General features: G+C 45.0%; 1 protein-coding gene across 1 annotated transcript in view; it reads right to left on the bottom strand.

Annotated features, from left to right (window-relative positions):
• Positions 1-816: 816 nt before the first annotated feature.
• The window catches only part of tekt3 (tektin 3), a 31,998-nt gene continuing 8,585 nt past the window's right edge, over positions 817-24,229 (bottom strand). Inside the window, exons 5-8 of the mRNA XM_068004278.1 lie at positions 21,581-21,724; positions 11,821-12,043; positions 9,958-10,112; positions 817-1,771 (exon numbers count right to left, since the gene is read on the bottom strand). Of these exons, the coding sequence (XP_067860379.1) occupies positions 1,555-1,771; positions 9,958-10,112; positions 11,821-12,043; positions 21,581-21,724 (739 nt within the window). The 3' untranslated portion in view covers positions 817-1,554. The remainder of the gene's footprint in view (positions 1,772-9,957; positions 10,113-11,820; positions 12,044-21,580; positions 21,725-24,229) is intronic.

Genomic DNA, 24,229 nt, shown 5'->3' with positions numbered 1-24,229 from the left:
CTGAAGGCACTGCCGCCAATGGTGAAGGGAAAGCACGCACAAGAGGCCCGAATTGTAGGAACGCATAATTCTGAGGAGAGGGGGTGGTGCTGGGGGAGGTTGTAGGGCTGGAGAGGGTTACGGAGCTAGGGAGGGGCAAGGCGATGAAGGGATTTAAACACAAGGATGAGAATTTTAATTCTGAGGTGTTTGGGGGACTGCGAACCAATATAGACAAGGACAGGGATGATGAATGATTGATGCGGAATAGGATACGGATAGCAGAGTGTTGGATCAACTGAAGCTTACGGAGTGTGGAGGATGGAAGGTTGACCAGAATAGCATTGGAATAGTATCCTGCAGCTGAGCAAGCTATGGCCAGAGGTCTAGAGAAATACAGAACTGAAAAGAAGAGGTGCTAGGTCACAATTGGCTCGCATGTTATATTATGAGTATCACTGCTCTAGATGAATAAAACACCCGGAGATCAGGGACTTGAATAAAGTCAGCACTTAAGCATTTGGTCCATGTACACATGTATTTATGAATTCACATAATTTTATAAATTTAATCCTGATGGCTACCTGTTAGTAGTTTATAAGTGAACGGATTAATCTTTTCAAAATTTAAATTCTTTTGATATTATCAAATATCAATCAAAAAAATCATTGCTCGATACTACAGAACAGAATTCTTACTATTAACCTTTACCTTGAGCTCAATACAGTTAGCACAGAAAATTAATAGCACTAATAAAATCAACAATAGATTTCTTTCAACTATTAAAACGCAGTTTACCTTTTTTGGACTTATGTTGTAACATGAAGAAAGACTACAGAAGACTTGGAATGTTTAATGCCTTTTCACCGAGTCAACCAATAATGAACAGTACAGGCCAAGTTTAAGGAAGCTGCTTTATGTTGAGCATCACCAAACAATTCATGTCAGTCAAGAAAAAAAACAAAGATGATTTTTCACAGGATTGCCTTTTGATTATCACCGCACAACAGAAAAAAAAAATCTCACATAAACAAAGAATCATACAGCACAGAAGGAGGCCATTCGGATCATCATGTCTGTGCCGGCTCGGTGAAAGAGCTACCAATTATTTCCACTCCCCTACTCTTTCCCCATAGTCCTGCAAATTTCTCCTTTTCAAGGAAAAACCAATTTCCGATTGAAAGGTACTATGAAATATCAATTCTAAACTGATGGTTTCATTGCTTACATGGCTGATATGCCATGTGTAAAAATCAAACATGATAATTAGATTGTGTGAAATGATCCATAAAATGTCAGTGGCATGCAGTGTACCAACATTCCTTTAAAAGATGATTCTATGAGGAATGGGGCATCCATAAAGTAAATAAAATATCTCAATGACGATGTTAAGTTTCAGATATTCTTTAATTTGTCAAAAGATCATAACTCACTGGTGAGTTACAGTCTTTTAAACTCAGTAAAGAACTACCATAGCTCCCCATCACCAGTGAAATAGTATAAATTTAAGCAATTGTATCCATGATGATACACAGTAAATCTGTTCATTGTAAACTAACGTGTCAGTTCTTTTCTTCACGTGTATCCAACCAGTCTTGGGGTGCTTGGAAAACTTTTGCGTATTCCCATACATTTTTCTTGATCAATGAAGAGCGAGTTTGCTTTAACAGAAAGGTCGTACTCCAAGGTTGACTTTGTGTGTACCAGCATTTGTAGAGTGTCTTCTGCATCCTTTAGCCTCTGCTGCAAAGTCTGGATGGTGGTATCAAGTTCACGGACTTCATTAACAAGGCTACGATAAACACAATGAAAATTATGACAAGATACTTTCTAAATGTCAAGCTTTAAATGGAAAACAACTTCAGTGGTGAAATTATTTCCTTCATTAGATCACTTTCTGCTCTTTCCATTTGTTGACTATGAATATTCCTTACTTATTTCTTGTACCTCTGATTAGGAGAATACTGTGTTTACTTATTTGGGACATGTTGCCTCTTTGTCCTGCTAATTATTGTGGAGAAATAAGGCCTCTCATTTAAGTTATCAATCTCCTGCCATGAAGGTGAAATTACATAAGAACAATATTTACCCACAATTCTTACTAGGAGAAAGATTCCATGGCAAACGAGGTGGCTTAAATAAGTGAACAATTGATAAGTTTCCTACTAAATTAATCAAATTTCAAAGTCAGTGTACTAATTGCAAGCAAGAAGATTCATTCCATTGATCACAAATAATATTTTATTTCATATAAAATATCCACTTGCCTGGATGAATGCAGCTCCAACAACACTCAAGAAGCTCGACACCATCCAAGTCAAAGCAGCCCGCTTGATTGGCACCCTATCCACCACCCTAAATATTCACTCCCTTCACCACCGGCACACCGTGGCTGCAGGGTGTACCATCTACAGGATGCACTGCAGCAACTCACCAAGGCTTCTTCGACAGCACCTCCCAAACCCGCGACCTCTGCCGCCTAGAAGGACAAGGGCAGCAGGCACATGGGAACAACACCTGCACGTTCCCCTCCAAGTCACACACCATCCCGACTTGGAAATATATTGCCATTCCTTCATCGTCGCTGGGTCAAAATCCTGGAATTCCCTACCTAACAGCACCATGGGAGAACCTTCACCACACGGACTGCAGCGGTTCAAGAAGGCGGCTCACCACCACCTTCTCAAGGGCAATTAGGAATGGGCAATAAATGCTGGCCTCGCCAGCCCACATCCCATGAATGAATTAAAAAAAACATTACTTTTTAGCATTTATTTCTTCTAATTTATATGCTCACTGTTTAGGTAAGCTGTATTAGATTGCATAGGTCCTATAGTGCATTATCCTGTCCCCAATTACATCACATACACACGGTACTTAAAAAAAATAGAAAACCAGCTGACCTAAACAAAAGAGCAGAGAAGGCGAGAGATAAAGACAACAACTAATAAATATTGAAATGAATTAGGTAGGAGAGTGAGCAAAGAAACAAAGTGAAGGACTTTATCACTTAGGGTTAGTTTTGCATTGATCATTAATATCACTAAGATGAAAGATTTTATTCCCAAAATTTTGTTCTTTGTGCCACTCAGTGAGACCAAACTTTTGATTTAATTCCATCAGACCTCAGTTACAAGTAAACTAACAAAAAGAATACTGTCTTTAGTTTAATCCAGTTTAATAAGAGTTATCTTGCTGTTACTGCCTGTGCAATTAGTTCATAGATAACTTTGTTGATGTGTGAAAAATAACATATTTCTTGGGTTCTGACAAATCTGATTTTGCACTACCCAAATCAAATCAAATAAAACCAAATATCATACATTTTTGTTAATATAGTTTGTAAGGAACAGGAACATGTACATAATAAAAAGTACAAGTAACTTTCTGTGCCAGCAGGAGTACGAGCTTATTTCTCATGAGTTGTTGATCTTTCTCACTCATGAAGCTTCATATTTCTGTTGTCATTATCTGTATCTATTTTCAAAAATATTCTGTAAAACCCCGATGTTGTAAGCTAAGATAGAAAATAAAAGCTCGAAGCCTGTTTGGCATTCTCTTATAATAATAATCTGAACATTTTTAATGTTTATTAGCTTTTCTTGTAATAATGATTTTCAGGAGTTAAGACTGAAGTCAGGACAGAGACTGCCCACACTCTCTGAAAATATTCTTTCCTCTCTTTATTCAGAAAGTTGAGGCTCCATGTCTGGCCCAAGTACAGTACTGCATGCTGAGCAACTCCGATCACTGGGTGCAATAATATATGGATGTAGGCTCCCAAACAGGAAGTTAGCTTTAGTACCTACCAACACCCGAGTCTCCCACAGTTGTTACTGTATATCATTTACATTTCAAGGAGAAAGATGCTTTTTTTTTTAAAGTCCAAGCAGGTTTAAATCTTTTGTGAAGGAGGCATGTGTGAGGCATTTTGAAAAACTGCAGCTCTAATATGATTGCTGTGTTCACAGCAACAGTCTCTGTTTTTTTCAGCCATACCATTGCTCCATCACTTTCATACTGTTTCCACCTTTTTAGGTGTGTTTCAGAAAGTGCTCAGTGATAATCTGCTGGCACATAAAGTTACTTGTACAGTGATAATCTTGTGACTCAGATGACACACTGCGACTCATGGAAGGTTGTGTCATTGATTAAAACAATGGGTGGAACCTGGCAAACTGAGTGGACACTCATGTTTTTGAAGTTATTAAGAAGCAAATCTGTAGCTTAAGTGATTAAACATTTACAATTGGAGTCTTAATAGCTTAGTCACAATAGGAAATTCTGATCTGACTGGTTATTCATGAAGGCTGAACACTGTTTTGACGATGTGCAGAATCCTCTGTGCCCTAGAATAAATGGCTTGTATTCTAAAGTACCTAACACTGATTGTAAAAGAAATTGGGCAAAGTTCTTTTTATAAAAACATATTAACATTAACGATGAGCATGTGCTCTCTTATACAAAAAAAACATTCTTGAAATCCCCCAGTGGCTTCGTGGAAAATGTACTGCTCTGTGTCACTGAGCAACGCAAAGTGGGAAGGTCCCAGGTTTGATCCTCAGTCTGTGCTGCTTTAACTGATCTCAGCCAGGATGCGAGTGTGAGCACCATATTTGTCTGTGCTCCATGAAGGGAGAGGAAAAATTCAGCTTGGGGCTCTTGCTTCTGATCGGAATACACTGACTCCTGAAGCATGAGTGTATGGACTTTGAATGACAACCTGATTGGGCTCAGTTGTAACACACCTCATGATCAAAAAGCCTGCTGACATTTATTGTCTTGACTTACACATGAGGAACAGCTACTTTGTCGAGGTACTGGAGGGCTGCGAGCAAGCATAGAACCATACCAGAGCAAGAAGAAGAACCTTCCATATGGAATAAGGGAGGGAAGAGCAAGCATTGAAAACATTATTTTCAGTGGCATGACAATATTTTATAAATCAGCAGGTGACCATATAGATCTTTACTGCGGTATCTTTTTAGCAAATGTCAACATCACTGCAGTTATTTAGATAGGAAAGAAATTCTTACACATCTGATTAGCATCTCAAGGCACTGTTCCCACTATGTGGAACCAATCTGAAAAGTCTGACAAGGTCTAAAAATAACAGAAGTGCAGTTTCAGACTTCTGCTCATCCGTGGATGGACCAAACCTTTTCGGCTGCAAAAACATCACAGAATGTTGGTGATGTTAGCTGGCACACTGTTATTAATGTAGATTTCCTTGGTTCTTCCCTGTCCTCAGCTCTACCACATTATACACCTGCACCATCACCAGTGTGTGGGTAATTGAGAATCATTCCGAGATGCTGCAAAAAATGTTATACCCATGAGTATTCATTGAGGCATAAATAGGATATACTTTGCCCCCATCTGTTAAAGGGACCTCTAAATCACAATTCCTATTGCAATGCATCTGTTAAAGGGACAGTCGGATTAATTAACATGAAGAATATTTTGTTCATTTGGTTGAATACGCGATTACCATCCATTGCAATTATGTTATGATACCCGAATTCTCAGTTATCTAATCTGGACCTTTCTATGACCTATCTATGAAATAAAAATATTTCCCAGGTAATTGGCTGTAAGTAACTGTACCAAAATACACAGAGTTGTTTTTGTAGCCCTGAATGTGACCAGCTACAATGATTTACCAAGCTAGTGCACAGTGAGTTCAAACCATGGGCCTGATTTTAGCAGGCCTGCGGGTTTCCGGCGGGTTGGGTTTCGGGAGCGTGGTCAACACGCTCGGAGAAATTAGTGGGTTGCCCGCGCGATCGTAGCAGGCAACACACTAATAGGAATCAATTACCTGATCCTCCGGGGTCCGCGGTGCTGGCCTGCGCATCGGGCGGGCTGCGCATACGCAGTACGATCTGTCAGCTGGAGGCTCTCTAGTTAAAGGGGCAGTCCTCCACTGACAGATGCTGCAACCAATGGAACAAATTGCAGCATGGAGCAGCCCAGGGGGAAGGCTGCTCCCAGTTTAATGATGCCTCACCCCAGGTATCATCAGATGGGGTGAGGAGGAGGGGGAGGACACAGATCTTCCACCCGGCGGTCAGGAGGAAGCGGCCTGCCTCTGCCACCAAGAAGGCCTGGCTCGAGGTGGCAGAGGGGGTCACCTGTGCCACCAACATATGGCCCACCTGCATACAGTGCAGGAGGCGCTGCAATGACCGCAGTAGGTCAGCCACAGTGAGAACATGAAGTCTTTCCCCTACACTCCGTCTGCCACAACACTGCCCCCACCCCACATCTCCTTCGGCACCGCCAACACTACTCTGTCACATCACCCTTCATACCCACTCAAACCCCATCCTCATCTTACCTCCACCTACTCACCTTGCCAGTACTCATCCTGCCACTAACACGCAACCCAATCCTCATACAATCTCATTGCTCCATCCCATACTCACCCTCTCGTGCATCTCCCTCACGGCCAGCCTCACTCAACCTGCCACCACCAGTGCTGCAGCCACAGGGCATGCATCACATATGTGCAGTAGGCAGCGTAAGGCAAACGTGTCGTGAGCATGAAGGGGGTGCACAAGGGTGTCTGAGGGTTTGTCATGGGTGTTACCTATATTGAATTTCAGAGCAACAAACAGCACACATTATATTGACACCACCACTGCCACGTCTCCGCGAATCCTGTCCGCTGTGTCCAATAATGCCCGCTCCTGGGTATCACTATGAGGACCCACCACTGATGCCACCCATCGTGTTACTGCAGAGTAGGTGCAGGTGTATTTGCAGGGCTCGTCCGCGCAGATGACTGAGAGACATCGGCGGTGTAGCCGGCTGCGCCCTGGAAGGATGCGGAGGAGAAGGTGTGGAGGGCAGTGGTGACTTTGACAGCGACAGGTAAGCAGTTGGTGCTGGGGCCAGCCAGGAGCAGCTCGGCATGAAAGAGGCTGCAGATCTCCACGACTACATGTCGAGCGAATCTGCGCCTCCCTGTGCACTGCTGCTCGGAGAGGTCCGGGGAGCTGCGCCTCGGTCTGTGGACCCTGTGGCGAGGGTAGTGCCCTCTGCGACGCGTCTCTCTCTGCGGTAGCCCTCCCTCCTGCTGTGCAGGTGGGCGTGCAACAACACCGTGTTGGGGGGCTCCACGTCTCTGCGGCGGACGGCGTGGACTGCAAGGCTGCTGGGGCTGGTCATGCTCTTCGTCCTCCGAGGGTGTCCACACACCACCCATTTGGCAGGTGTTGGTCTGAGGGGTTGTGCAGGGTAGGTGGGTGGTTCCTCGGACTGGGGCTGCGGTTTCGTGTCGGTCTGTCCTCTGGCTTGGCAGGGGGTGGTGGGGGGCAGGGGTTGCCCTATGTGACGCGGTGGCCTCCTGCGTGGGTGAGGGCTCTCCCCCGTGGAGTGCACCTTGGCACCTGCCACAGGCTGCTGGCTGCAACACGCCTGGTTGGAGGGAGACTGTTTCCCCCAGTGTGTGAAACTCACTGCCTTGAACCTAAAATCCCACACTTCCTCTTTTGACAGCTGATTCAGCTCATTAACTGACCTCAACAAGCAAGGTAAGTACACTCAAGTGGAACCCCGCTGGCTTTAATTGCCTGCAGGATTCCCACCAGCGGGGCTTGCGCGCACAGCCCCGCACGTCAGCGCGGTACCCGGAAGTGGCCGGGATTTCGTCGTGATCCGGTCACGTGACCGGATATCAGGATTTTCGGGGCCCCCCCGCTGGAAACCCGCCGGAAACCCGACGCCAAAATCGAGCCCCATGTCTCTCCTCTGCTCAGATGATTGGCATCCTATGATATACAGCAGGACACCCCACCTAGTGGATCTGTTTAAGAACTGTCAAAAAATGATCAAACAGGTTGGAGTGTCAGGTTCTGCTTGATCTCTCTCTGGCCAAAGAGATGTGATGCAAGGTCCCCAAGTGCTGTCCTCCAACAGGTGATGCTATTTCTCTTTCATGTTTAGTTTAATTAACTTTAGTTTAATTAGTTAAATTAATAATTAAGTTAATTAAAACATGCTGTTTTGTTGCATGTTATTAAAGGGGAAATTCTCCTGTACCGATTCATATTTACTTAAAGGGGAATCACTGCAAGTTTCAAAAATAGATCAGTTACAAAAGGTATATTACTTTCTCTTTATTTAAGTGCTGGAAAAAAAATGTTTAAATAATGACATCATCAGCAGAGCTGGTCTGGAGGTGTTTGTCTAACAGTATGAGGGAGATAAAATAATGGACACAGTTAAAATGAAATAGTCAGTTGTACAATGTGGCCTTTCACTACCTGATCCACCTGTCAACAAGTTTTTCTTCAATTTTGAATATTCCCATTTGAGTGAGGAAATCATTAGGGATGCAATATATGTCCACTTAGACAGAGAAAGCTGTATCAGGGACACCCTACATGGCTTCCAGAAAAGAAGATCGTCTCTAACCGATCTGATTGAATTTTTTGAGTAAGTCACCAGGTTAGTGGATGAGGGTAACCTGGCAAACATTACCTAGCTGGACTTTCAGAAAGCTTTTGATTAGAAACCGCACAAGAGGACTTCTCTACAAGATAGAATTTTGAGGAATTAGTGGTAATCTGCTGCATGGACTGAGAATTGGCTGCATGCCTGTATGCTGAAAGTGGTTGTTAATGGATTTGGATCTGCTTGGAGACTGGTTATCAATGGTGTCCTGCAGGAATTGGTATCAGGGGCTTTCCGATTTACTATTTTCATTGATGATCTAGATGTAGATGTTGGGGGAATGGTCCATAAGTTTGTGCACGATATCAAGATATATGCGAGAGTTAGGACTGTAAAGGATGCTCGACGACTACAAGCAGATCTTGATGTGCTGGAGGATTGGACCCGTGTTTGGCAAATGATGTTTAACTTAGAAAAGTTCAGTGTCGCGCATGTGGGCGGGTCAAATGCTAAACATACATACACCCTACAGGGAATAAAATTAAAACTAGTGGTGAAAGAAAGAGAGCTAGGTGCTTTAGTGCATCACTGTCTATGCCAAAGCCAACAGGGCTCTAGGGTGTATTCACAGGACAATTTACTATAAGACAAAGCATACACCATTTTGTCCTTGTACAAGACCATGGTTAGGCCTCAGTTAGAAAACTGTGCCCAGCTTTAGTTGCCTCATATGATGGGGTTTATTGAGATTTTGGAAAGGGTGCAGAGGAGGGCCACAAGATTAATTCCCCATTTAAAACATCTTAGTTACCCAGATAGGCTCAACGAGCTGGCTGTCTATACCTTAGAGAAGTGTAGACTTAGGGGTGATTTGATTGAGGTTTGTAAAATAATGAAGAGATTAGATTGTGTTCATTTATTTATTGATTGATTGTGTTTAGACCAATTATTTCAACTAAATAGGGAGGACCAGGGGTCATGCTTATAAGTTATGTAAGGGCAGAACTAGGTTAGATGTTAGGCAATTTTTCTTTTCCCGGATAATAGTGGACCTGTGGAATAGGTTGCAGGCTTGTGCAGTGAATGCTGAATCGCTGTATTCCTTCAAGCAAGAGCTGGACCTGTTGCTGGCTGGGTCGGAGATCACTTTGTACAAGAGGTAGGTATCCTGTGATGTAAAGCAGGGCCAATGTGATCTTCTGGACTAGTTTTGATCACCTAAGGGTGTTGAAGGGGAATTTTCCAGTTCCTTTTCCCCTAATTGTCCTGGTATTTTGCCTCTCCCATGAGATTACATGCTCTGAGTGGGCGGGGATTGTATGTATTGTGATGCATAAGACATCACAACTGTATGGGACAGGCTGGATGGACTAATAGGTCTTTTCCTGTCCGTCATTTTCATATGTTTGTAAGTTCGAGTGGAGCTCAGTGTCTTATTTTGGTGAGGAGAGGGAAGGTGGTTTTTGTACAGAAAACAGAACTGTGGGTTTATGGCTTCCTTTTGAGGAGCAGTCATTTATTAATTGTAGTTGCAGCTCAGTGAAAGTGTATGCAATGCACCTTTATTTATTGACTTACTGAATCTGGACTGGATCACGGCACAGTTCCACATTTGGTCTCCGTGTGCGTTCATCCAAACGTGTTTGAGCTACCTTTAGAGGTGCTTCCTTATCTTTGATTGCTCTTTTGATGCTTTCAATTGTTAGTTCAGTTTGGAAGATCACTTGAAGAGTCTGTATAACCAGAGAAAACACAGAGGAGGGAAATCATGGGTGTTGTCCTGCAGTGTTTGCTGGGAACAGTGCCGAGCTGCTTTGATTTTGTGTCATGAAAATACATGTTGAGAAACCACAGTATCCGGTTTATTACTCTTATAAACCATAGATTGCAACAATGCCTAACAACATTTTCTTCATCCATAGACTAAACAGAGGTGACTATTCGGCAATTTTTTTCTAATCTCTGGCTAACCTCGGGACTGTTTTGTTCAGCTCCATATTTGTTTATGCTCGTACTTTAGATGGGTAATCTATAGGTCAATGCAGACGATGATTATATTCTTTTCTCTTTGTATCCTTTTTTCCTTTATAAATTTGCAAGTTTATCAGAATATGATAATTTTGCAGCCCTTGTTTTGGTGAGATCTTTCCCACATATTAGGTTAATACCTGGAGTTATGTGCTCATGTGCTGGTGGTGGTGGATGCAACACTTTTGCAATGAGCAGGCATTTTTAAGATATGTGCAATACAAATAGCTTCACTGCTATAATATAGTATCCATTAGAAACCCTTTTCATATATTAGTCAGGAATGTCAATGGTAAACAAAGTCCTTCTTACTCATATCACTAGGTTAAATAGGTTATTAAATTTAGCATAGCTGGTAAGATTTTAACAGACTAAGAGATAATGAAAGATACAAAGGAGAACACTCCTCTTTTAAGTGTCATTTTCTTTTGTGTCTTGTACCTCATGATTTCACTGCGTTTATCTTTGCATGAAGTCTCATGCTTGATAATATTTTATCTTTCTTTGCAATAACTTTGTTTATAGCAGTCGGTCATGGCTCCATTGCATTCCTTAGTTAAAAAAAAATACTTCTACAGCCCTACAAGTCTTGTTAGTCACTGCTCTCAAGGGGCATTTTATTCATCTTTGGAACTGATGCTTTCAATGTTACACTATCTCATGTCAATTCATATCACTTTATTTGTAATTTAAAAAGTTATCCTGATTGCTAAGTTCATAAATGCATATCAAGTGTGAAACTGAGATCTATAGAGATCCGACCAGGGGGTGTGCTGCTCCTGACGGTCTCCCATTTTGAAAAATCTACCCTTAAATGTGCAAGGGTGTGAAAAGTGTAATTTTAAAATCATAATGTTGTAAATGATGTTGTAGGATTGGCAAATATTTAATTCACGTCGCTATATACCTAAAACTGCATAATACAATATTAGTAATGAACACATTAAAGCATTTGTAAAAAGTTTCCTTTGCTATTTTAACACAGACATTAACCTATTTAAAATAAGTGTCTGTTACTAATATTGCACATAGCAATTTCAACTCATTGAGTCACTTTCCACCAATAATGAACAACATGCAAAATGTTAAAATTGTACTCTCATAAAGAAAGCAAGTGTGTATTTCAATAATCTTGAATGTTTATTCTATACTGAAACAGTACAATAGACGGTATAAGTGGCTTCTTTCCAAGTCATACTTTAGTCACCATTACACATGAGCTATCAAGTTCCTAGCAACGTATTCTTTTGGTAAACTAATGATATATTTATTTAATAAAGCTATTAACCACATAAGTGTCCGTGTGCTGCTTTGGATATGAAGCAAAAATGCTTTTACAGGCCTCATACTACTCCCTAAAACTGGTTGATATGTGACTCCTATCAGACATATTAACCTGAAGCTTTTGTTTACCTTAGCAAGATGTGTCTGCAACTTATTTTTGGCATCAGCTGTTTCAGAGATGCGGTTTGTGAACGACACATTCAGAGCATTGAACTGGCTCCACATCTCATTGGAAGTTGAATTAAAGACATTTTCTATATCATCTCTGAGTTTAGCAGATGCAACCCGTTCACTCTGCGATCGTAAAATGTTGTTATCTGTGTACTTGGCCCAAGACTCTGGAACTGAAATTCTGTTTTTAAAAAAGAAAGCACATTATTACAAAGATTTTGACACATTTCTACCTGCAATTTCCTTTTTGAACATTTTGTGTTTTCTGAAAGGAGAATGACAGTGCTAGAAAGAAGAAAAATAAAATTCCTTTTAAGTAGCATCAAGTACTGCACCATTACCTCTGGAGCCCCTGAAGTTTCTATCCTTGGCCCCCTCCTATTTCTCATCTACATGCTGCCCCTTGGTGACATCATCCAAAAACACAATGTCAAATTCTGCATGTACGTTGATGACACCCCGTTCTACCTCATCACCACTTCCCTCGACCCCTCCACTGTGTCTCATTTGTCACATTGCTTGTCCGACATCCAGTGAGCAAAAATTTCCTCCAACTAAATATTGGGAAGACCGAAGCCATTGTCTTTGGTCTCCGCTACAAACTCCATTCCATAACCACCGACTCCATCCCTCTCCCTGGTCACTGTCTGAGGCTGAACCAGACCATTCACAACCTTGGCATCCTATTTGACCCTGAGATGAACTTCCGGCTACATATCCACTCCATCACCAAGACTGCCAATTTCGACTTCCGTAACATCGCCCGTCTCCGCCCCTGCCTCAGCTCATCTGCTGCTGAAACCCTCATCCGTGCCTTTGTTACCTCCAGACTCGACTATTCCAATGCTCTCCTGGCTGGCCTCCCATCTTCCACCCTCCATAAACTCTGCTGCCCGTATCCTATCTCGCACAAAGTCCCATTCACCCATCACCCTTGTGCTCACTGACCTACATTGGCTCCCGGTCTGGGAACACTTCGATTTTAAAATTCTCATCCTTGTTTTCAAATCCCTCAATGGCCTCACCCCTATCTCTGTAACCTCCTCCAGCCCTACAACCCTCTGAGATCTCTGCACTCCTCCAATTCTTGCCTCTTGGGCTTCTCTGATTTTAATCGCTCCACCATTGGAGGCCGTGCCTTCAGCTGCCTAGGCCCTAAGCTCTGGAGTTCCCACCCTAAACCTCTCTGCCTCTCTACCTCTCTCCTCCTTTAAGACGCTCCCTAAAACCTACCTCTTTGACCAAACTTTTGGTTATCTGTTCTAATACCTCCTTATGTAGCTCGATGTGAAATTTTGTTTGATAATGCTCCTGTGAAGCGCCTTTGGATGTTTTACTACATTAAAGGCACTATAAAAAATGCAAATTGTTGTTGTCAGGCATAAATACAGAACTACTCCTATATATTCTGAGTGTGTCTGGATCACAATTCCAGAAAGGACCCACCTGTGCGCTTCTCACTTTTTCCAAAGTGTCTTTGAGTAAGATTGACAAATGTTAAATGAATAGTGACTTTGGCAAGTAATTTTATTCACTTAACTGTCCTATTCTTTTATCTGTTTAACTGTTGTATCAAGTTTGGCAAGAAGCTATCAATGGAATACAAATTGGATTGCAATTACAGTACTGTAAAACGGTCACACAGTTGTTATGGATAACTGAAAGTGTATTTATCTCATTTGCTTCAATATAATATACACTTTAGAGTGCAGCACAATATAGTTTTCAAAAAAAGGCTTTGATACACCAAACTGTTTAGCGGTTTCACTTTCGGAATCTGGGAAACTTTCGGCCAATTCAGCATCTCAATTACTTTCACCTCAGCAGAACCTTCTTCTCCTTTGGAGACGGCATTTCCATTATTCACAGAGACAGAGGGCTCGAATTTAGCAGGCCTGCGGGTTCCCAGCGGGTGGTCCTCCGGGAGCGTCGAAAACGCGGACGGGTAATTGTGTGCGTCCCCCACGCGATCGCGGGATAATTGGACCCATTAAGGCCTGCTTCCGGGTTCTGCGCTCCCCAGCTGCGTGCCGGCCGGCTGCGCATGCGCAGTACCGTCGACGCGATGTAGGAGCTCCAGTTAAAGGGGCAGTCTCCCAAAGCCCCTCCTGCTGCAAGCAAGAGGTCTGGGAGAATGGCTCAACCAAGGGGAAAGGCTGCGCCCCGTTTTTCAGATCTGGCACTGCAGCTGATGCTGGAGGGCGTGAGGAGGAGGAGGGAAACACTCTTCCCTGAGGATGGGCGCAAGTTCCCTGCCGCCGCAACCAGGAAGGCATGGGCAGAGGTGGCGGCGGAGGTGAGCAGCAGGGTCAACACCCCAAGGACTTGGGAGCAGTGCCGCAAGCGCTTCAATGACCTGACTAGGTCTGGCAAGGTGAGTACACCAACGCACCCTCCCACATCCCGTCCCCACCATCACGCCAAGCAGATCACAACCCCCTCCTGCACAGCCACCACTGCGCTCCATCAGCAGTCCTCACAGCCACTCATTCACCATCCTCGCCGTGCACGCAAGTACCCACCGTCCCTGACCCCACCCGAACACTACCACACACCCCAATCCCCATGCAATGGGATGGGCACGTGGCCCACACTTCCTCCCATCCGTTCCGCGCCACGCTCAACCCAACCACACCGATGCTCGATGCGTCTCACGATGCAAGACGCACCCACTCACACATCTGTGTTTTGCCTTCACAGGAGAAGAGGAGCAAGAACAACCGCGAAAGGGCACGCACCGGAGGTGGGCCGCCGCAAGTGGTGGAGCTCACCGACGCAGAGGTGGAGGCGCTCGACCTCGCCCGCACGCGACATTGCCTGTCGGTGGCCGATGGCGAGTGTGTCGCTGCCGAAACGGCCGGTAAGGGAAAGCTGACACTCAACACCCATGATCGCGAGTGACCGTATCATCACCTGCCATCAGGCGCACTGTCAAGTTGGTCCACATGCCTCAAAGTGCCCTCTGTTCTCTTGCAGGTGCGTCTTTGGATCAAGCGAGCATGGAGGGCGATTCCTCAGAGGACATGGCGGTCTCTGAGGGTGCATCGTCACATCAGAGCCAACCATCCACCAGCGCAGAGACACGCACCTCGGTGGGTCCCCCTCGCCAACTAGTTGGGGTAGCACTTGGTGAGTCACTGCGCACGAGTGAGCATGAGCAGACCCTGGTGGCAGGGGCAGCCGCGGAGGGTCCGCGACGGAGGGAGCACTCATCTCCAGGCTCTGCTCAGCCGGACCCAGATGCTGAACCCAGGGGGCCACCAGAGAAAAGGAGAGTCGTCGAGGGCCACCAGCTAATTGCTGAGGTGCTGGCAGAGGTGCCGCGCGCATTGTCCACAATAGCGCAGGCGATGGAGGAGTCCACCTCCTGCATGTGGGCATTGGTGGCGCAGGCACAGGAGGGTACCGGCGACAGTGTCGCGGGTAGGTGCGGGACTGTCTGCGGTGGAGGACAGGCTGGCCTCCCTCGAGCGTCACGCACAGCTCCACTTCGAGTCCTTGCAGGCCCTCACAACGTCTGTACGGATTCAGGGTGAGCAACATTCCGACGCCACCAACAGGCTGAGGGATACACTAGGGGTGGCCTTGCAAGGCCTCACACATGCCATCCAAACTGCCGTCCAGCAGGGTGGAAGGGGTGATGTGGGCCGAGGCCAAGAGAGGGATGATGGTGACCGGGGACATGGAAGCGGGGACGCCTCTCAAGGCGTCCCCACGTCCCACCCGTCGCCCACCTCTCAACCAGCACCCGCAATGGTGCCTCCTCTCCAGGTGGCCGAGTCTGCCCCTGCCCCGGTGCAGGAGGAGCAGTCTGTGGAGGTGCCCTCACGGGCACCGAAACCCAGGGGCCGTCCGCCAAAAGCATCTACCCGGTCAAGGCAAGAAGACGAGCAACCTGCCACTACCTCTGCTGGAGCCACAGGGGTAGCACCACGTAGGGGTTCCCGGAGAAGAATTCCAAAGGCCTTATAATCACAAAGGGAATACACCAGGGTGTTTATTATTTTGTACTTTGTTTCTTAAATGATGTCACATTCCACATATTAAATAGTCTATTCTCACCACTCCTGCCACCTCTCGTCCATTCTTCTGCGGCTTGTGCAGTAGTTGCGTTCCGTGGAGGCCATCATGACGGCGAACACCTGCTGCCACCCATTGGGCACACTGCTGTGGGTGCAGGATTACTGGCAGCACTCTTCAGTGGAGGGGGCTGGTATGGCCGCTCGCATGTGCAGGTGAGGAGATGCGAGCGCCTCGCAGTGTCTGACTCTAGGAGAACCGTTGACGTATGAGTGCGTCCCTGGCCCGGCGACCATCCCGGTGAGTCGCGGCTCGGCGCATGGGTCGTCCAACATCCTCGGGCGCGTCCTCCTCCTCCGCCTCCTCCGCCTCCGCCTCCTCCTCCTCCTCCTCCTCGCCCTCGCCTTCCTCAATGTGGGTGGCGGGTGTGGATGGGGCCTCCTCCAGCGGCACCCCTCTCTGTTGGGCCACTTTGTGCAGGGCACAGCAGACAACTATGATTCGTCCCACTCTGAATGGTGTGTATTGGAGCGCTCCCCCAGAACGATCAAGGCACCTGAAGCGCATCTTGAGAAGCCCTATGGTCTGCTCAATTGTAGACCTGGTAGCAGTGTGGCTGTCATTGTACCGACGCTCCGGCTCGGTGATGGGGTTCCTCAGAGGTGTCATGAGCCACGTGTGGAGGGGATACCCCTTGTCGCCGAGGAGCCAGCCGTTGCCGGCGTTGGGTGCCTGCAGGATGGGCGGGACGGCGGACTCCCTGAGGACGAAGGCATCGTGGCAGCTGCCGGGGTATCTGGCGCACACGTGTAGGAATCTCTGGCGGTGGTCACAGATGAGCTGGGCGTTCATGGAGTGATACCCCTTCCTGTTGATGAACAGCCCTGGCTCATGCGGAGGTGCCCGTATTGCGATGTGGGTGCAGTCGATTACACCCTGCACCCGTGGGAAGCCGGCCATGGCATGGAATCCAACCGCCCTCTCCATCTGGCTGCGCTTGTCCATGGCGAAGTTGATGTAGTGGGAGGCCCTGCGGAACAACCCATCGGTGACCTGCCTTATGCACTTGTGTGCAGAGGACTGACAGACCCCGGTGATGTCCCCGGTGGCACCCTGGAAGGAACCGGATGCGAAGAAGTTGAGGGCAGTGGTGACTTTGACGGCGACAGGTAAGAAGATGCTGCTTGGTCCATCAGGGAGCAGCTCGTCGTTAAGGAGGCTGCAGATGTCGGCGACTACCTGGCGATTGACTCTGAGCCTCCGTATGCACTGCTCCTCGGAGAGGTCCATGAAGCTGAGCCTCGCTCTGTACACCCTGTGCGGAGGGTAGTGCCTCCTGCGACGCATCTCTCTCTGCAGTTGCCCTCCCTCCTGCTGTGCAGGTGGGTGTGCCGCAGCACCGTGTTGGGGGGCCCCACCTCTCCGAGGCGGACGGCGTGGACTGCGAGGCTGCTGGGGCTGGTCATCCTGTTCGTCCTCCGACGATGTCAACGTACCACCCATCTGGCAGGTGTTGGTGTGAGGGGTTGTGCAGGGTAGGTGGGTGGGTCCTCGGACTGGGGCTGCGGTTTCGTGTCGGTCTGTCCTCTGGCTTGGCGGGGGTTGGTGGAGGGCAGGGGTTGCCCTATGTGACGCGGTGGCCTCCTGCGTGGGTGAGGGCGCTCCCCCGTGGAGCGCACCTTGGCACCTGGCACAGGCTGCTGGCTGCAACACGCCTGGTTTGAAGGGTCCTGTTTCCCCCAGTGTGGGAAACTGACTGCTTTGACCGTAAAATCCCACACTTCCTCTTTTGACAGCTGCTTCAGCTCATTAACTGACCACAACGAGCAAGTTAAGTGCTCTCAAGTGGAACCCCGCTGGCTTTAATTGCCTGCGGGATTCCCACCAGCGGGGCTTGCGCGCGCAGCCCCGCACGTCAGCGCGGTACCCGGAAGTGGCCGGGATTTCGTCCGAATCCGGTCACGTGATCGGAGATCGGGATTTTCGGGGCCCCCCCCGCTGGAAACCCGCAGGTAACCCGACCCTAAAATCGAGCCCAGAGTTTCTGCCACAGTTTGTTGCCAAAGGGTTTGTGTGCCGTTATAACATGGTTCACATCGTTCACATCGTTCACCTGAGGAAGGAGGAAGCCTCCGAAAGCTTGTGAATTTAAAATAAAATTGCTGGACTATAACTTGGTGTTGTAAAATTGTTTACAATTGTCAACCCCAGTCCATCACCGGCATCTCCACATCATTAAAACATGGGTCAGTTATAAGCTCAAGCATTAGCACCTGAAGAGGCGGTCTTCACATCTAAACAAAAGCGCTTGAGCCCTAGCACCTGATAAGGTGAAAAAGACTCTGAAACATCACTGAATTGGTTACTCAGCAATTTTCACACCTGGACAGAAACACCTGTAAAAAGAGATTAACACACTGATTGGCAAAAAGGGCTTAATACATCAGCTTTAGCGAAGCAGTACAATACTTAAATGAATATATCAAGCCTTTTGCAACTCATTTAGATGTTTTATTGATGTAACAGTTATTCGTTTAACACAGACAGTAATCATTTGAAAAGATAGAAAAGGGATTTATGGATGGGGATTTTATTCTCTTTAACTGATAAAAGAATAAAACATTTTTCATGTAAGTGGGCTTGATTGTACTACCTATATTGTGATCTAGGTTGGACCAACTACAACACTGGCATCTACCCGACAATGTGGAAAATTGCCCAGGTATGTCTTGTGCACAAAAAGTAGGACAAATCCAATTCAACCCAATTACCGTCCTATCAGTCTACTCCCAATCATCAGCAAAATGATGGAAGGTGTCATTGACAGTGCTATCAAGCAGCACTTACTCACCAATAACCTGCTCACCAATGCTCAGATTGGGTTCTGCCAGGACCACTTGGCTCCAGACCTCATTACAGCCTTGGTCCAAACATGGACAAAAGAGCTGAATTCCAGAGGTGAGGTGAGGGTGACTACCCTTGACATCAAGGCAGCATTTGACCGAGTGTGGCACCAATGAGCCCTAGTAAAATTTAAGTCAATGGGAATCAGGGGCAAAACTCTCGAGTGGCTGGAGTCATACCTAGCACAAAGGAACATGGTAATGGTTGTTGGAGGCTTGTTGCAGCAAGACTTGGACAACATCCAGGCTTGGGCTGATAAGTGGCAAGTAAAATTCACAATCCACAAGTGCCAGGCAATGACCATCTCCAACAAGAGAGAATCTAACCACCTCCCCTTGACATTCAACGGCATTACCATCGCCAAATCTCACACCATCAACATCCTGGGGGTCACCATTGACCAGAAACTTAACTGGACCAGCCACATAAATATTGTGGCTAGAAGAGCAGGTCATTGTGGGTATTCTGTGGTGAGTGACTCACCTCCTGACTCCCCAAAGCCTTTCCAACATTTAAAAGGCAGAAGTCAGGAGTGTGATGGAATACTCACTACTTGCCTGGATGAATGCAGCTCCAACAACACTCAAGAAGCTTGACACCATTCAGGACAAAGCAGCCCGCTGGATTGGCACCCCATTTACCACCTTAAACATTCACTCCCTCCACCACTGGTGCACCATAGCTGCAGCGAGTACCATCTACAAGATGTACTGCAGCAACTCGCCAAGGCTTCTTCGACAGCACCTCCCAAACCCGCGACCTCTACCACCTAGAAGGACAAGGGTAGCAGACACATGGGAACACCACCACCTGCATGTTCCCTCCAAGTCACACACCATTCCGACTTGGAAGTATATCGCCATTCCTTCATCATCACTGGGTCAAAATCCTGGAAATCCCTACCTAACAGCACTGTGGGAGAACCTTCACCACACGGTCTGCAGCGGTTCAAGAAGACGGCTCACCACCACCTTCTCAAGGGCAATTAGGGATGGGCAATAAATGCTGGCCTTGCCAGCAACGCCCACATCCCATAAATGAATTTTTAAAAATTGCTACTAACCTTCTTAAGGTTCAATATCAGTTTTTATATTTAGCAGAATTTGTGATATAAAATGAGTATTTAAATCTTATTGGTAACTATCATGCATGATGATTTTATATTATTAATTTGATGAATTATCATGCATGATGCAGTAATACTGATGATTCTGCAGAATTTATATTGATTCTTACATGTGCAACAAACCTATTTGCCTTTTACTGCAAGGAGACATTAGGACAGGTGACTAAAAGCTTGGTTAAAGTGGTAGGTTTTAAGAAGAGTATTCAAGGAGGAGAGCGGGGTAAAGAGAGGTGGAGGGGATTAGGGAGGGAATTCCAGAGCTTAGGGCCTAGGCAGCTGAAGGCACAGCCACCATTGGTGGAGCGATTAAAATTAGGGATGCACAAGAGGGAAGAATGGGAGGAGCTCAGAGATCTGAGGGTTGTAGGGCTGGAGGAGGTTGTAGGGCTGGAGGAGGTTACAGAGATAGGAAGGAGTGAGGCCATGGAGAGATTTGAAAACAAGAATGATCATTTTAAAATTGAGTTATTGCCAAACCAGGAGGCAATGTAGGTCAACGAGCACAGGGGTGATGGATGAACGACTTGGTGCAAGTTAGGATACGGGCAGCGGAGTATTGGATGAGCTCAAGTTTACGGAGGGTGCAAGGTGAGAGGCCAGTCAGGAGAGCATTGAATTAAAATAAGTATCTTAATTTACATTAATAGTAATGTAAAGCACGAAAATCAGCTGAAACCACACCATTAAATACATACAATGAAACTGTCCATAAAAGGTCAATTGCCCTTGTAAGAATGTTTTGGATTGAGTTCAATTATCTTTGTAACTTTAAAGAATAAAGTTCTTGTTTTTGCATGCCAAATTCAGCTTGTTTTATCCTCTCTCAAACCTTTTGTACAAGTTTGTTACTCAACCAGGGAGTGGCACAACCAGGCCTCTTGTTCATGCATATATTTAATTCACACTAAAGAATAGATGTCATAAACATAGGGCAAATATCCAGGAAGATATTAGCACTTTGTACATCTGTTTTAAGCATATAAATCTTCATAATGGTCTTTTTACTCAAAGAAATACTGTAAAACTGTTAATTAAATCAAGGAAATTACCCAATTTGATCAAAGACACAATCTAATCTTGATGTTAATGAATCAAGCAATTCAAACTTTACTGCACTGCTTGAAAATATCATTCTAGACTTGAAGGGCATTCCCTATTAGAATCTCAGCCATCTTACTATGGAGAGACAATGACAGTGAATACCACCTCTACAAAATATTGGAATACAATAACGTCTTCTACAGAGATGTAGGAAACCCATTTTAAATAAACATGTTAATGCATTATCTAAAATAATGGAGTAAAGAATTTCAGATGACTGTGTTAAGCGTGGGTTTCTATTATCCCCAGTGTGATTTCAAGACCAATGTGTTTCTGCGCAGATGCTCTTTCTAAGACTGTTCTAACTAGGCTTTAGTTACTAAAGCAATATAAAGATAAGATCACAATTAAATACACTTTCTTCCAGTCATTAATGTGAGTGAAAAAATTGGTACGAGTATAAAATGTGTTTTCCCATTTTATATCAGAGATGACCAATGTTCCACTGGTAATTTACATAAAACGTAAAATTATACATATTTTCACATTTCAGATTCTCAACTTACAGGAATTTCCTTAGTTTAAAAAGCAAAGTTTCAGTAACTAGTCAATATTGTAATAGCTTACGTAGCATCCACACGTTCCACCCCTCTGTAGTAACTGATGCCATCAGATGTGTTCCGTAGCTGGTGACACTTCCCATCAATTCTATAAGCTGTATTTTTATCACTGATATCCCGTTCCAGCTCATGCTGGACTCCTCTATTTGATCTGCAAAAATGAATAACCATGTTGTTTCAATACTGCAAAAATTAGGAAACTAATTGGAAGAAATAATACTTTTTAGCCTAGTGTACTTTTGTTTCTTAGTCACAGGGGTGGATTTTCACTGCCTGAGTTTCATTTCCATTGATTTCAATGGATGTAAAAATCATGTGGTTTCTGTAATGGGGGAAGGGAGGGGCGATCTGCAATGCCAGTTTTATACCCAGTCAGTAAACTGAAAATCTACCCCACTGAGTAATAAATAATGCAACATTTTCTACTTTTCTATTGAGTTTTATGCAGTAGTTAACTGCAGTTTTAGGTGGTGTGGATTTCAATGGTGACATTTGACCAGTGTATCTGCACAGTGCTTACAAGAGTGCTGAGCAAATTAACACAGCTCAGATAACTTCTTAAACTAACTGGAATGATACTATAGGCAGTATGATTAAGACTATTGTCTAGTTTAGACAGAATTCTTTTTTCTAGAGTGAGCATTAGTTCCATTTTTTGATTCAGAAATTTGGAGCCAATATACAGTCAATCGACCAATATTGATGGGGATGTAACTGTGGTTAGCATCTCTGCCGTGAAAAAATAAACACGTACCAGAGCTCACTGAGAATGGTTTTGTTGTCTGTATTTTAATTTTGGATATTTTCTCCCTGAGTGCCACTCCTCCAATTAATCAACCTAGAAGAACACTTGATAGGCATGGGCATTTATCATTCACAGGACAGAATTCTCTCTTGTCTTCCCCCTTCATCCTTTCAACTCACCAAAGGCTCGTAAAACTTGGCCCCTGGACAAATCCTAAGTATAAATGTTAGTTGGAAGTTGGATTTGAACTTGGGTCTTCTAATCAGTCCTGTGTTGTAGAATTGTAGTTGGCAGGCTGCAAGTCTGTTTTAAATCAAATGGAGGACAGGAACAGAATCCTAATTTAGAAATTATGCTTGCTAGTCTAATTGAAGTGGTTACTGAAATATATAAACCTTGAAAAGCAACTTGTTATCAACACATAAACTATTAATCAATCATTTTGATCTTTGATTAGCCCTTTCATTTTAAAGTTATGTGAATTCTTGGTTTATCCACTGTGAAAAATCGCTAAACTAATGTTTGTAATGAAATACCTTTTTGGTAAACACCAAATAAAGGAATAGCATAAAGCTTTATGCAATTTATTTACAAATACACGTGACATTAATTTGCAATGCCCAAGTTACATTTCTAAACCAACAACGTTTTCAACTATGAAAAAGTTATGAGGCAGAATTATCATTATAATTATTATGAAAAAGGATCTTCCCAGCTGCTGGCCTTAATGAATCTGGCAAGTTTACTTTGGTGTTTCCACCAGCTGGGAGAGAACCACACATCAGGACCCGGTGGAACCAGAACAGCATTTAATGCTATATCAAAGCAGCATTAAAGGTCATTAAAGGACAAAATTCACCAAATGAGCACATTTGTATTCAAACTGCAGTCAAAACAAGGGTTTGAATTTATATGGTGCTTCAATACTCTACCACCACCCTACTAAGTTTTAGTTATTCCATTAAATTATTGCGTGTAGGCAAGTTGGCAATGTAATAAATACGCGAAAGCTAATTTTTATTTGTTCATGGGATGTGGGCATTGCTGGCGAGGCCAGCATTTATTGCCCATCCCTAATTGCCCTCGAGAAGGTGGTGGTGAGCCGCCTTCTTGAACCGCTGCAGTCCCTGTGGTGAAGGTTCTCCGCCAGTGCTGTTAGGAAGGGAGTTCCAGGAGTTTGACCCACCGACAGTGAAGGAATGGAGATATATTTCCAAGTCGGGATGGTGTGTGACTTGGAGGGGAACGTGCAAGTGGTGTTGTTCCCATGTGCCTGCTCCCCTTGTCCTTCTTGGTGGTACAGGTCGCGGGTTTGGGAGGTGCTGTCGAAGAAGCCTTGGCGAGTTGCTGCAGTGCATCCTATGGCTGGTACACACTGCAGCCACAGTGCGCCGGTGGTGAAGGCAGTGAATGTTTAGGGCGGTGGATGGGCTTCCAATCAAGCGGGCTGCTTTGTCCTGGTTGTTTTCGAGCTTCTTGTTATTCTAGTTAAAGATTGCCTTTACCAACAAAAGTCAGAAGTAGCAAGATAGTTCACAATTAAAGATCATTCAAATTGTTACTTCCTTTTTGATTTATGTGTACATAGTTACTACTTAATGCCACAGTAAAAAGTAATGATCTATAAAAACAGACTAAAAGGCAGTGTTAAGGATTTTATTGTGGTTGCGAATTCTAACTAGTTGATGTCCCATGGCGGTGCACATGTTGAAATGGGAGTCATGGACAGAAAATTGGGAAGACTCCCTTACAGGCGATCTAATATGCCCAGGCACTGGACTACTTTATAACTCAGCCCTGCTAACTTCTGACAGCAACCTTACCTCTCATTCCTAGTAGAACCAGAGTGTGCCCCTCCATGCAACAGGGATTCCCCCATTTCAACAGATTCTTTTACATCACCCCATAACA

This window comes from Heptranchias perlo, chromosome 23 (genome assembly GCF_035084215.1).
Source record: "Heptranchias perlo isolate sHepPer1 chromosome 23, sHepPer1.hap1, whole genome shotgun sequence".
Taxonomy (NCBI): Eukaryota; Metazoa; Chordata; class Chondrichthyes; order Hexanchiformes; family Hexanchidae; genus Heptranchias; species Heptranchias perlo.
The sequence above is the reverse complement of the archived record's forward strand: the minus strand, read 5'-3'. Positions and strand labels throughout refer to the sequence as shown.